The sequence below is a fragment of the Macaca nemestrina genome, chromosome 10, assembly GCF_043159975.1.
Source record: "Macaca nemestrina isolate mMacNem1 chromosome 10, mMacNem.hap1, whole genome shotgun sequence".
NCBI classification, from domain to species: Eukaryota; Metazoa; Chordata; class Mammalia; order Primates; family Cercopithecidae; genus Macaca; species Macaca nemestrina.
The window spans coordinates 135918305-135930830 of record NC_092134.1 but is presented as its reverse complement, the minus strand read 5'-3'; the positions used below and the strand labels follow the sequence as shown (position 1 = coordinate 135930830).

The 12526-nt window shown below is 42.7% G+C and overlaps 1 protein-coding gene across 17 annotated transcripts in view; it reads left to right on the top strand.

Moving 5' to 3' along the window:
- The window catches only part of LOC105484227 (peroxisomal biogenesis factor 5), a 31453-nt gene that overhangs the window by 15700 nt on the left and 3227 nt on the right, over nt 1-12526 (top strand). For 13 of the 17 annotated variants that reach the window (XM_011745689.3, XM_011745682.2, XM_024793562.2 and 10 more), the window contains 5 exons: nt 51-121; nt 498-710; nt 1058-1223; nt 1664-1821; nt 1989-3465. In XM_011745689.3, the coding sequence (XP_011743991.2) occupies nt 51-121; nt 498-710; nt 1058-1223; nt 1664-1821; nt 1989-2190 (810 nt within the window). In that variant the 3' untranslated portion in view covers nt 2191-3465. Of the gene's footprint in view, nt 1-50; nt 122-497; nt 711-1057; nt 1224-1663; nt 1822-1988; nt 3466-12526 lie in introns of those variants that run through there. The other 4 variants (XM_071072278.1, XM_011745686.3, XM_071072277.1 and 1 more) reach the window with 2 other exon arrangements.

The window sequence follows — 12526 nt, the reverse complement described above, 5'->3', positions numbered from 1 at the left end:
CGAATGGAGAGGTGAATATGGGGTGATGGAATCTGTCAACTTCCCTCTAGGCTTGGCAGTATCTGGGTACCACCCAGGCAGAGAATGAGCAAGAACTATTAGCCATCAGTGCGTTGCGGAGGTGAGTACACCGAAAGGTGTGGGTGAGGTGCTTCCAAGTCTCTGCATATAACCTTTTGAATGACAGAAGTGCAGACCTGGATCCTTGTCTGCTTTCTGGGTGCTATCGAGAGTGTTTTCTCATGCTGAAACTGAGGGTTGGAGTGAATTCCATTCCTTCATCGGCTTTTGACTTTATTTGAAGGGCTCTGGTTGGTTCCTTGGCTGCTAAAACTTTCCCCTTAGATCTGTAACTTTTTTATTAACTCATGTCAGAGGAGTCACAGGTGAGGGAGGCCATTGTGACTCTGCAGTTCAAAGCTTGGCTTGGATCCCAGGGTGCTCACGTGTGCCAGTGTCATTGCGGATATCAAGTCTGCCCATCCCTGATCAAACAGGTGTCTGGAGCTAAAGCCAGATAACCAGACAGCACTGATGGCTCTGGCCGTGAGCTTCACCAATGAGTCCCTGCAGCGACAGGCCTGTGAAACCCTACGAGACTGGCTGCGGTACACACCAGCCTATGCCCATCTGGTGACACCTGCAGAAGAAGGGGCTGGTGGGGCAGGACTGGGCCCCAGCAAGCGTATCCTGGGGTCTCTGTTGTCTGAGTGAGTATGAGGGGTTCCTAGGATGAGGAATTACAGTAACCTAAGTCCCAGTAGGAGGGTGGAGGGTGACCTTGAGTTTGGAAGTTTGGATAGATTGAGACTGAAGGGTCCTGAGAGTGGGATAGGAAACCTAGGATCACCTTGAAGGAGGTCTGAATTCTACAGTTCAGTGCTAGGATGAAATAGAAAAACAGGCTTCTATATTGGACTTTGAGAGTAGAAGGGATGACTGATAGATTGATGAATGTTGGGGATATGATTGATCAATGAAGGAATTAATTTGGGGGGATGGGAATAGAGACATTCATCTACCTACTTTTTTTGTGCTTCTTTTCCTTTTCATCCAGCTCCCTGTTTCTTGAAGTGAAAGAGCTCTTCCTGGCAGCTGTGCGGCTGGACCCTACCTCCATTGACCCTGATGTGCAGTGTGGCTTGGGAGTCCTTTTCAACCTGAGTGGGGAGTATGACAAGGCCGTGGACTGCTTCACAGCTGCCCTCAGCGTTCGTCCCAATGTGAGCCCGGGGAGGAATGGAAATGGGACATGATTCTGTACCTTATTGAAGAGCCATTTGTTGGGAAGCTGAGTGTGATGGCGCATGCCTGTAGTCCCAGCTACTTGGGAGCCGAAGTGGGAGAATCAAGGCCCTGCCCACCCCCACAAAAAAAGAATAATTTGTTCAGACTTTTGGAGTCTTGGGGTATTTCATTCCAGTGTTCTATGTACTGACTGCCTTCGGAGGGTTGGGAAAAGAAGGGTGGGAGTGTAGAGTCATCTGGACATAAGAGAGTCTGCATAGGGTGAGAGGGGCTACATTGTAGCCACACAGTGAACTGTTCAGAATGGAATGGGATGAAACATGTTAGCTAAACAGAATAGTGAAACAGGTGGAGTGAAGGGCAGAATTTGATCTGAGTCAAGCTGTTCCCATCCCTTCTGCCTCTCTATTCCCAGGACTATTTGCTGTGGAATAAGCTAGGGGCCACCCTGGCCAATGGAAACCAGAGTGAAGAAGCAGTTGCTGCTTACCGCCGGGCCCTCGAGCTCCAGCCTGGCTATATCCGGTCCCGCTATAACCTGGGCATCAGCTGCATCAACCTTGGGGCTCACCGGTGAGAGTATCTATTGAGAAATGAATGAATGAGCTTTTTCTCCCTGCCTTTGGCCCTAGCTCCTTATTCTCAGATCCTGTTTGACTAACCAGCCCTAGCTGCTAGGTGACCTGCTTCCTTCCATTGTTGTTCAGCTTAATAGCTCTCATTCCTCTTCTTCCTTACAGGGAGGCTGTGGAGCACTTTCTGGAGGCCCTGAACATGCAGAGGAAAAGCCGCGGCCCCCGGGGTGAAGGAGGCGCCATGTCGGAGAACATCTGGAGCACCCTGCGTTTGGCATTGTCTATGTTAGGCCAGAGCGATGCCTATGGGGCAGCTGACGCACGGGATCTGTCCACCCTCCTAACTATGTTTGGCCTGCCCCAGTGACAGTGGGATGGGCTGCCCTGTGAGTGTCCACCTGGAGGGATCCCTGCTTTGGATGTGATTCCCTCTCCCCAAATGGGCCTACCAAGGGGGTGGGCTGATGACCATAAGCGGTACGGCCTTTCAGGAGCTGCCTCAACGTAGGGGTGGGTAGTCTGTGTTCTAGTTCCTACATAATTGTAGGGAAATGAGCTGTGTTATCTCTGAATCCCTTGGTAATTCAAGGGCTGTACATCCAGCTACAGATCTCTCTGCTCATCATGCCATTTCTTGGTGCTGCTTTTTGGGTAGGACCCAACGATTTAGGGTAACTGTTATCATCAGCTGCCATTTCTAATAGGGTCTACCAAATTTGTAATGTCTGTCCTTTCCCCGCTTTTACTGGGAATTGATAGTAGTCCAGCTTCCTTGGGCAGTGGAAGTAGGGGGTTCATCTGCTGTGCGCCTCTAATGTCTGTCTGGATGGGATGTGTTAGGAGTTGGCCTGTTTGGTTGAATTGTTGATTTGGTTGAGCAGAGCTGAGTTTTGGTGGGAGTGCTCATAGTTCTGTCATTCTGGGACCTCTCCTGGCTGAGCTCTGATTCCCTGTGAGCACGGTGCTGATGCAATAGTCCTGTGTCATCACTGCTGCGGTCCTCAGGAGCTGCCAGGGCCAGTTGCTACAGAGTGTCTGAGTGTGTGGTGTAGGAGGAAGGTTCCCTTGTGAAATGAGGCTGGGTGGGAGCGGGGAGGGACTAGATCAGAAGAGATCAAGAGCTCTGTTCTGGAACGTTGGTGGGAGGACAGAGCCAGTGGGAAGGGGGTGTGGTAAGTGCGGCAGTCCCTCCTCCTCTTAGAAGTACCTGTGAATGGGAATTGAGCTAACTCTTCTAGAAAGTTGGTTCAGAAATTGCGATCTTGCCAGATTTCTAGCAAAAAGGTTCAGTGTTACCATAAGCCTTTGCTGTACTTCTTGAAATGTTTCTAGGGGAGAGCATTGGAAAATCCCCTTCCCCCATCTTATCTCCGGAAGGTGAAGATTGAAGGAAGATGAGGGAGCAGCTTGGATTCTTCTCAATTGTCCCCTGCATGGGGAGATACACTAACCCCCGGAAATGACTGCTAAGCCTCTTGCCTTGTCTTCAGTAGCTAATGATCAGAGAGATTTTTTTTTTTAAAACTACCATGGTCCCAAGATTCCATCCTGAAATTTATTTTTCTTTGTATGAATATGTGTAAATGATTTAAAAATAAAACTGTAAAATATTTGTACGAAGAATAAATGGAACTGATGTGGGTATGAGTTCTGCTGGCCATGAAGTGGGGTGGCAGGAGGTGAGCTGGCGTTTGGAGGACTGGGATTCAATGGTTTTTGTCTTTGAAATTCTCATTGGTATATTGGTTACCCGCTCATCCCTCTAAAAGTGATAGAGCACAGGGGACAGGCTCCTGTTCTGTCGGCTAGCAGGAGAAAGAGATGTCGATAATCATGAATTTTTACTCCTGTTACTACTACAAAGGAAAGTGTGCAGTGCCATATGATTGTCAGGTCATTCTGTATGATGAATTACATGGAAGGATTTTGATAGTAGTTTTTCAACGCTTCGGGTTTCTAAAGGTTTTCATCTGGCTCTGCCTGCCTTTATCGGGAACTGTATCAAGTGCCATATCAAGATGGGTATTTATCCTGAGGAAAAATTTTAAAATATATACAAATATTTATACTTGGAGATAGATGTCTATGGCCACATTAGACATGGAAAAAAGTTTTTTTTTTTTTTTTTTGAGATGGAGTTTCACTCTTTTTGCCCGAGCTGGAGTGCAGTGGCGTGATCTCGGCTCACTGCAGCCTCTGCCTCCCAGGTTCAAGCAATTCTCCTACCTCAGCCTCCTAAGTAGATGGGATTACAGGCATGCACCACCACGCCCAGCTAATTTTGTATTTTTAGTAGAGATGGGGTTTCATCATGTTGGTCAGGCTGGTCTCGAACGCCTGTCCTCAGGCAATCCACCCACCTTGGCCTCCCAAAGTGCTGGGATTACAGACGTGAGCCACCGCGCCTGGCCAAAAAAGGTCTAACTTTTAAATTTATTTCAAAAGTTTTTCAAATACAGACTAGATCTCACTGTGTTGAACAGGCTGGTCTTGAACTCCTGGCCTCAAGGAATCCTCCTGCCTCAGCCTCCCAAAGTTCTGGGATCACAGGGATGAGCACCATACTTGACCAAAGTCTAATTTTTTTTTTCCAGTTGGCTCAAAAGCTGCCAAAAAAAAAAAAAAAAACCCAAAAACCCAAAAACAAAAGAAAACAGGTCTAAAACACAACTGGGTAAGTAAATTGTCCAGACAGTGAAATATAGCTATTGCTATTTAATCATTTATGGAATAATTTCCAGTGACAAATAGATGCTAACAATATAGTGAGAAAAATGGTTAGTCAATTATTTACAGATCGTCTCAAAAAAAAAATGCATTGAAAAGACAATAGGGAACTATCTCAATGTGCTAAAAGTGGGGAGATCATACTTCTCTGTAATTCTCAAATTTTCTTGGTGCATGTGGTACTTTTCTAGAGGAGAAAATTAAACACCTGGGGGAGGGGAGCAGGAAGCTGTGATGGCACCTGTAGCCACCTGGGTGATCATGAGGCAGCTGGTGTCTTGGGCTCTGCAGGGTGGTGGTGCAAAGACCCAGGCGGGAAGTGGGCTGGGCAGGTGGAGGAGCAGTTTCCACCCTACACAGGTGCAGGACATGACAAAGTCTGGCTGTGTAAATGACTTAAGAATTAAGCTAACACTTGGTTTAAGCCAAGTCTCCAGGTTTGTCTGTTTCACCTGATTTTGGTAGCATTAATGTGTCCAAGAGGATGCTTTTCTTGCATGGCTTGTGCCAGGTACATCTTTTGAATCCAGTAAAATTTAGCCAACATTTGCTGACCCCCTACCATATGCCAAGCACCAGTTCCAGGCACCAGGGCTATGATTCACAAAGCAGATGAGATCCCTGCTCTTGGGGCTAACATACTTGTTGGAGACGAGACAGTACACAAGTAAGACAATTTCAGTTCTAAGTGCTCTGAAGAAACAAAAATGTCACTGTGTACTAGAGAGTGAAGGGGAGGGTTAGTGGTGGCAACATTAGGGTGGTGAGGAAAGGCCTTTCACATGAGGTTATCTGCGTGATTGGTAGGAGCCAGCCCTGGAGAGTTTCGATGGAAAAGGAGTCCAGGTCCTGGGAGCAAAGGCTCTGATCTGTACATTCCAACAGCAAGCACAGAAGCTGCAGCAGACCTGAACACTCCCCCAGCCCACCCTCCCGCTCACAGCCAAGCCGCTTCAGCAAGTGGGCCGTGCACGCTGCCTCCACTCAAGGCCATTTCATTCACGTCTTCTCCCACGGTACCGTTCCCTGCACTCACCAATGCAACTGCTTTGCCAAGGTCACCTGACTTCACAGATAGCCAAAGCAGGTGGACACATTGATCTCTGATCTTGACCGTACTGTGAGCTCTGCCACACCTGGTCAGGCAGGTCGTGCACTGCGTATTACTATGCCGTTAATATCCATCTGCCGATCTGCAGTGTTGTACAGTTCACAATCTGTATGGCTGTACTCTGGTTCCGCATTGATGAACACCCTGCTTTAAGTCTTCTCCCCTGCTTCTGTTATTTCTTGTCTCATGGTTCTTCTTCTTCTCAGTCTCCCTTATGTGTCTCTATCTGCTGCTTAATGTTGATCTTCCTCAGGGCTGTTCTTGCCTTGCTTTCCTTGCTTTGCAGGATCCTGTGGTGCCCTCGTCCACACCTGTGGCATAACTACCATGTAAATGTTGATGACAGTCTCACCTAGATCTCACCCCAGGCCTTAGAAACGTGGCACAGCTCCTATGTTCTGTCTTCTCCACTTGGATGTTCCCTAGGTACCTTAAATTCAACAAATTCAAAATAGGAATTTCCTTCCAAAAATCTGCGCCTTGTTTTGTAGACTTGCAGGCACATGAGGAGAAAGTAGTGAGTGGATCTGGACTCCTTGTTCTCCCGTAATACTCCCTTAGTCCCCAGTCCTGCAGGGTCTACCTCCTCGGTATAGGTCACAGAGGTCCTCCCATCTCTGCGCCTTTGTTAGTACTTTTGTTCAGGGGTTCATCCTCTTTCTTGGTTTGCTGTGATAGCTTCTTTTTTTTTTTTTCTCATTTCATTTGCCATCCATTCCTCATCACTGAAAATAATGTTCTTAGACATGACGTGTTATCTCTTACCTCTGATGTCTCACTATCGTGCATGACAGGTAAAAGTTTAATCAGTGCTGCTGAGTGAACTGAATGCATTCTAGAACTGTGGGTGGAAGAATCAGGAAATGCCAAGGGAGCTGATCGGTGTGTGGAGATGTTTTGATTCTCTCCTAGTTGGAGAAGATGAATTGAAATTCTTGATCACTGTGCCTCCCCAAGGGGAAGTGCCCTGAGACAAAGGTACAGGTGGATACTTTTCTGGAGGGCTCCGCCTAGAGAGGGCACAGTTAAGGGGGTGCTCCCCTTCAGAACAAAGCCAAGGAATGAGCCAGGAACCCCATTCAACTGCTCTTGGTATGGAAGGGAGAACACTGCTCCTGGAGAGGGACTTCTGCAGGGGTGGGGGTGTGCGTCCTGCCCAGAGGCTCCTCAGTGCCCAGGGCCTGGGGTTCAGCAGTTACGTGGAGTGGGAAGGAGCTCTTTGCAAGGAAGCTGTGGCTTTGGAGACTAAGGCTATGCAGCTTGTAACAGAGCTTCTGAGTCCTTACTAAGAAGACTCATACTAGTGTCAGGAGAGAGCAGCATAATGAGAGTGATGGTGGGAGGGACCACCTTGGGTATGACTGATTAGTGATTGCCTTGACCACACTGGCATTGCAGAGGCCACAGACATCTGGATGAGCTGCTCTCTGGTGTCTGAGGTGCCACACCTTTGTTGGTCCTGCTTTCATTTGCACAGACTGGGAAGAAGGAGAGTATTGGAGCAGAACTCAACTATGGCCCATGGCCAATTAAGAGAATCAGAAGAGAACTTCAGCACACAACACCACCACCACCACCACACACACACACACACACACACACACACACACACACACACACACACACAGAGGAATTCTCAAGAAAATGCCAGTAGAGCACAAATGACTTCTTAGAATGAATAAATAGGATTTTCTAATTAAAAATGCAATAAGTAAGTAGAAAAAGAGAATGATCACTCTTGAGAACCAAATGAATGAGGTTGGGAGTGGTGGCTCATGCCTGTAATCCCAGCACTTTGGGAGACCGAGGTGGGTGGATCACCTGAGATCAGGAGTTCGAGACCAGCCTGACCAACGTGGTGAAAACCCGTCTCTATTAAAAAAACAAAAATTAGCTGGACGTGTTAGCGCGTGTCTGTAATCCCAGCTACTCGGGAGGCTGAGGCAGGAGAATTACTTGAACCCAGGAGGCGGCGGTTGCAGTGAGCCGAGATCGTGCCATTGCACTCCAGCCTGGGGGACAGGGCAAGACTCTGTCTCAAAAAAACAAAACAAGACAAAAACCCAGAAAATGCTCCTGAGCTCAAGCCTCCATTGAAAACCTGTACTGAATCCCATATAAACTAATAAGAGAAAGAGGGCTCCCTTGTGTCAGTGGGGATGATAGGGTTCTGGAATTGTAGAGGCTGTGTAGAGGCAGTTAATCCTCAGAGCAAGAGGAGCATTATTACCATAGTAGATGGTAAGGTTGGAATAGGAACGAGGGGCCCTTGATCCACGTGAACGTATTTGTCATGGCTAATCAACCCTGTTCTTCCTCAGAGCAAGAGAGATGAACAGCCAATGAAGGCATGGCAAAAGGCTAATGTCAGCCCCTACAATGGAATCACCTTTGCCCAGGTTCCAGATCTGAATTAGTTATTAATTGAAGAGAAGGGCAAGTCTCTTTCAAAAAGAACCATGTGATACCACATACAAGTATATTCAATACATATTCTCCAAATCTCTCAAAGGACCTACCGCCAAATACTAGAATTATCATGTACTAGGGAAGGGAGAATACCCAGATCTTCAAGGCATCTAATGACCCTCGGTCATAACTATGACCTAGTTTGACATAGTGCAGAGTGAATGGAGTCCAGGCCCAGGGGTTTCTCATAGTAGGTCTAATGTGGTCGTTTCTCTCCATATTTAGCCTTTCCTAATACAATTCGTTATTATTACTAATGGCAGCACCCTTTTTCCATTTCCCAGCCTGGAAACTCTAGTTCTGAAATTTTTCTTCACTCCCATATCCCATCAGTCACTGAATTATAACTAAGCCTTTTTATTCATTGTTTAAAACTATGTAACATTTAATAATACTGAGAATACACTTAACGTGTAATTTATAAAGCACAAAAATGAGGTTCTTTCAGCGTATGCTTCCCTATAACAATAATGCATTTGTTTTTGAGCTTTCTCAAAATGGTAACTTTTTGTTTTACATTCTTGGGACTTGCTTTTATTCATCTAGCATTACATTTCAAAGACTCATTCATATTTTAGTGCACAGCTGCTGTCCACTAAGATACCACAAATAATTTGTTCATTCTTCTGTTAACATTTAGGTTGTTTCCACTGTTCTCTGTAAAGAACAAATTGGGAATATTCATGTAATTGTCTCCTAGTGCACATATGCAAGCATTTTGGGGTATATACCAAGGAGTAGAATTGTTGAGTCGGGTGCATACCAATTGTTAGGTATATGCCAATGGGTAGAATTCTTGTGAATAATTTAGGGTAGGTACACTATTTAATACAGGGTAATGTTGAACTGTTTTTAAAGTGAGCGCCACTTTCCATCCGCATCATAAATGTATAAGAATTCCCACTGCTCTATATCTTTCCTGTGCTTAGTACTGTTGAACTCCAACTTGTTCTATAATTTGGAATTGTTAGACATTAATTTTTCCCTTCTAGTGACTTTAAAATGGTATTCCGTTGTGATTTTTCTTTGCATTTCTTTTCTTCTTCTTCTTATTTTTTGAGATGGAGTCTCGCTCTGTCGCCCAGGCTGGAGTGCAGTGGCGTGATCTCAGTTCACTGCAGCCTCTACCTCCCAGGTTCAAGCGATTCTCCTGCCTCAGCCTCCCGAGTAGCTGGGATTACAGGAGCCTGCCATCATGCCCGGCTAATTTTTGTATTTTTAGTAGATACGGGGTTTCACCATGTTGGCCAGGCTGGTCTTGAACTGACCTCAGGTGATCCACACACCTTGGCCTCCCAAAGTGCTGGGGTTACAGGCATGAGCCACCACACCTGGCCTGCATTTCTGATTAATAAAAACATAATAGAAACATTGAGCATCCTTTCATATTTATTGGCTATTCATATTTATTGGCTATTTATATGAATAAAATTTATATGAATAGCCAATAAATATGAAAGGATGCTCAATGTTTTTATTGTGAATTACTGTGAATTGCCTAATTTATGTCTATTGTCCATTTTTCTATTGGGTTGTTTTTATATTACTGATTTTTAGAAGATCCTCATGTATTTTGGATACTAATCCATATGTATTACAAATAAGTTCTGTCAGTTTGTGGCTTGTCTTTTCATGTACTGGCTTTTTTTTTTTTTTTTTTGACTAACAAAAGTTTGTTGTAGTTACATTTTTCACTTTAAAAAATATGATTATTGCTTTTTGTGTGTAGTTCAAAAGTCCTTGCCTACTTCAAAATCATAAAAATATTATTCTCTATATTGCTCTATAAATTTTAAAGCATTGACTTTCACATTTAAGACTTTAATCCATCCGAAATTGATTTTTATATATGGTATGAGGTAAGAATCCAACTTAATACTGTTTTTCATATGGATAGTTAGTTACTCCAGAAACATTCACGGAATGACTTCTCCTTTCTCCAGTGATCTACAGTGCCATCTCTTTCATTTCTATTTGGTTTCATTAATTTTTTTGTCTGTCCCTGTGCTGATACCACTCTATCTTAGTGATCTAACTTTTGTCATAGCCTTTGTGTCTTCCAGAGAAAGTTTCCTTCCCCAGTTATTCACTTTTGTGTTTTTTGAAAAATATTCTTGAGTCTTTGCTCCTTCATATATATTATGTAAGGAGTTTATAAATTTCTACAAAAAAGCCTATTGGGATTTTAGTTGGGATTACATTTAATCTGTAGATCAATTTGGAAAGAGCTGATATATTTACAATTATTTTTTTTCCATGAAATTTGTATAAATAAATAAATAAATATATATATATATATACGTGTGTGTGTGTGTGTATATATATATATATATTTTTTTTTTTTTTTTTTTGAGACAGAGTCTTGCTCTTATTGCCCAGGCTGGAGTGCAGTGACACAATCTCTGCTCACTGCTCCCTCCGCCTCCAGGGTTCAAGCAATTCTCCTGCCTCAGCCACCCGAGTAACTAGGACTACAAGCGTGCGCCACCACGCCCAGCTATTGTTTGGGTATATACCAACAGGTAGAATTCTTGTATTTTCGTATTTTCTTGTAGAATTTTGTATGTTTGGTAGAGACGGGGTTTTGCCGTGTTGGTCAGGCTGGTCTTGAACTCCTGACCTCAGGTGATCTGCCTGCCTTGACCTCCCAAAGTGCTAGGATTACAGGCATGAGCCACCATGCCTGGCCTAAATATCTTTTAATATACTTAAATGTTTGCTATTTTTTAAATATAAAGTTTAGTATATGTGCTGCCAGAGCAAGCACTTAGTGCGATGTTTTATAATTATTAAATTTATTTCTAGGTACTTAATATTATAAATTATGTCTTTATTAAATTATATGTAAAAATAGTTTATTTCTGGCAATCCTTTTTGAATATGAAAATGCAATTCTTTTTGTGTAATGATATATCCAATTGCCAGATTCTCTTACAGATTCAGTAGGTTTAATCAATCTGACAATAGATTCTTTTGGATTTTCTATAATCATACACAATCATACCATATAGAAATGATGACCTTTTTATTTATTCCTCTCCAATCGTTATAACTATTGTATCTTTAAAAAAATTATACTGCACTATCTAGACTCTCCAAGACAAAATTGAATAAAAGAGTTTATTCTTTCTTGTGTATACAATGCTTCTAAGTTTTCACCAATAAGAATGACTTTTGAGTCTTCTAAAAATGGTATCATTCTATTATAGTTTCCTGGGATTTACTTTTATTCATTATATTTCAAAGACTCATTTGTATTTTAGTATATAACTGCAGTTCGCAAATACATCACAAATAATTTGCTCATTCTTCTGTCAGTTAACATTTAGGTTGTTTTCACTTTTGACTGTAATGAACAAATTGTTGCTATGAATATTCTTGTAGTTATTTCCTAGTGCACACGTGCAAGAGATTTTTGGCTGTATATCAAGGAGCACTAATGGTAAAACAATTCATTAGTTTACAGAAACTTCTATTTTCCTTATTTGGTAAGAATTATTCTCTTAAAAAATTGTGAATGTTATATTATTCATGCTTTTGCATTAAAAACATGAATAGATTTTGAAATTACTTTAGAAATCTTCAGATATAGACGATTACCTATTAATATAATACTGATAATGATATCATTATCAGTATCTGTGGTGGTATTATATTAGTCAAAATTTCTAAATTCATCTTGGGATTTTAGAAATTATATTGAAGCTAGCATCAATGATTCATACAATTACTGTTGATAACCCAAATTTATCAGAGATATGCGGCATCTTAAAATTTTACTCAGATAATGCATTTGGGTGACTTTGTAGTCTGCAAAATTTGCAGTCACAGCTAAGGTTAAGAAAACCATTTTGTAAATGGGCAAAGGACATGAACAGACACTTTTCAAAATAAGACATTCATTTGGTCAACAAATATATGAAAAAATGCTCAACATTACTAATGAAATGCAAATCAAAACCACAATGAGATACCATCTTAACACCAGTCAGAATGGCTATTGTTAAAAAGTCAGAAAAGTAACATGTTAGTGAGGTTGCAGAGAGAAGGGGACTTACACTCTGTTGGTGGGAATGTAAATTAGTTCAGACACTGTGGAAAGCAGTTTGGAGGTTTCTCAAAGAACTTAAAACTACCATTTGACCCAGTAGTCCCATTACAGGGTATATACCCAAAGGAAAATAAATCACTCTACCCAAAAGACACATGCACTCATATGTTCATTGCAGCAGTATTCATGATAACAATGACGTGGAATCAACCTGGATGCCCATCAATGGTGGACCGGATAAAGAAAATGTGATACATATGCAATATAGAACACCATGCATCCACAAAAAAGAACAAAATCATGTCCTTTGCAGCAACATGGTTGCAGCTAGAGGCCATTATCCTA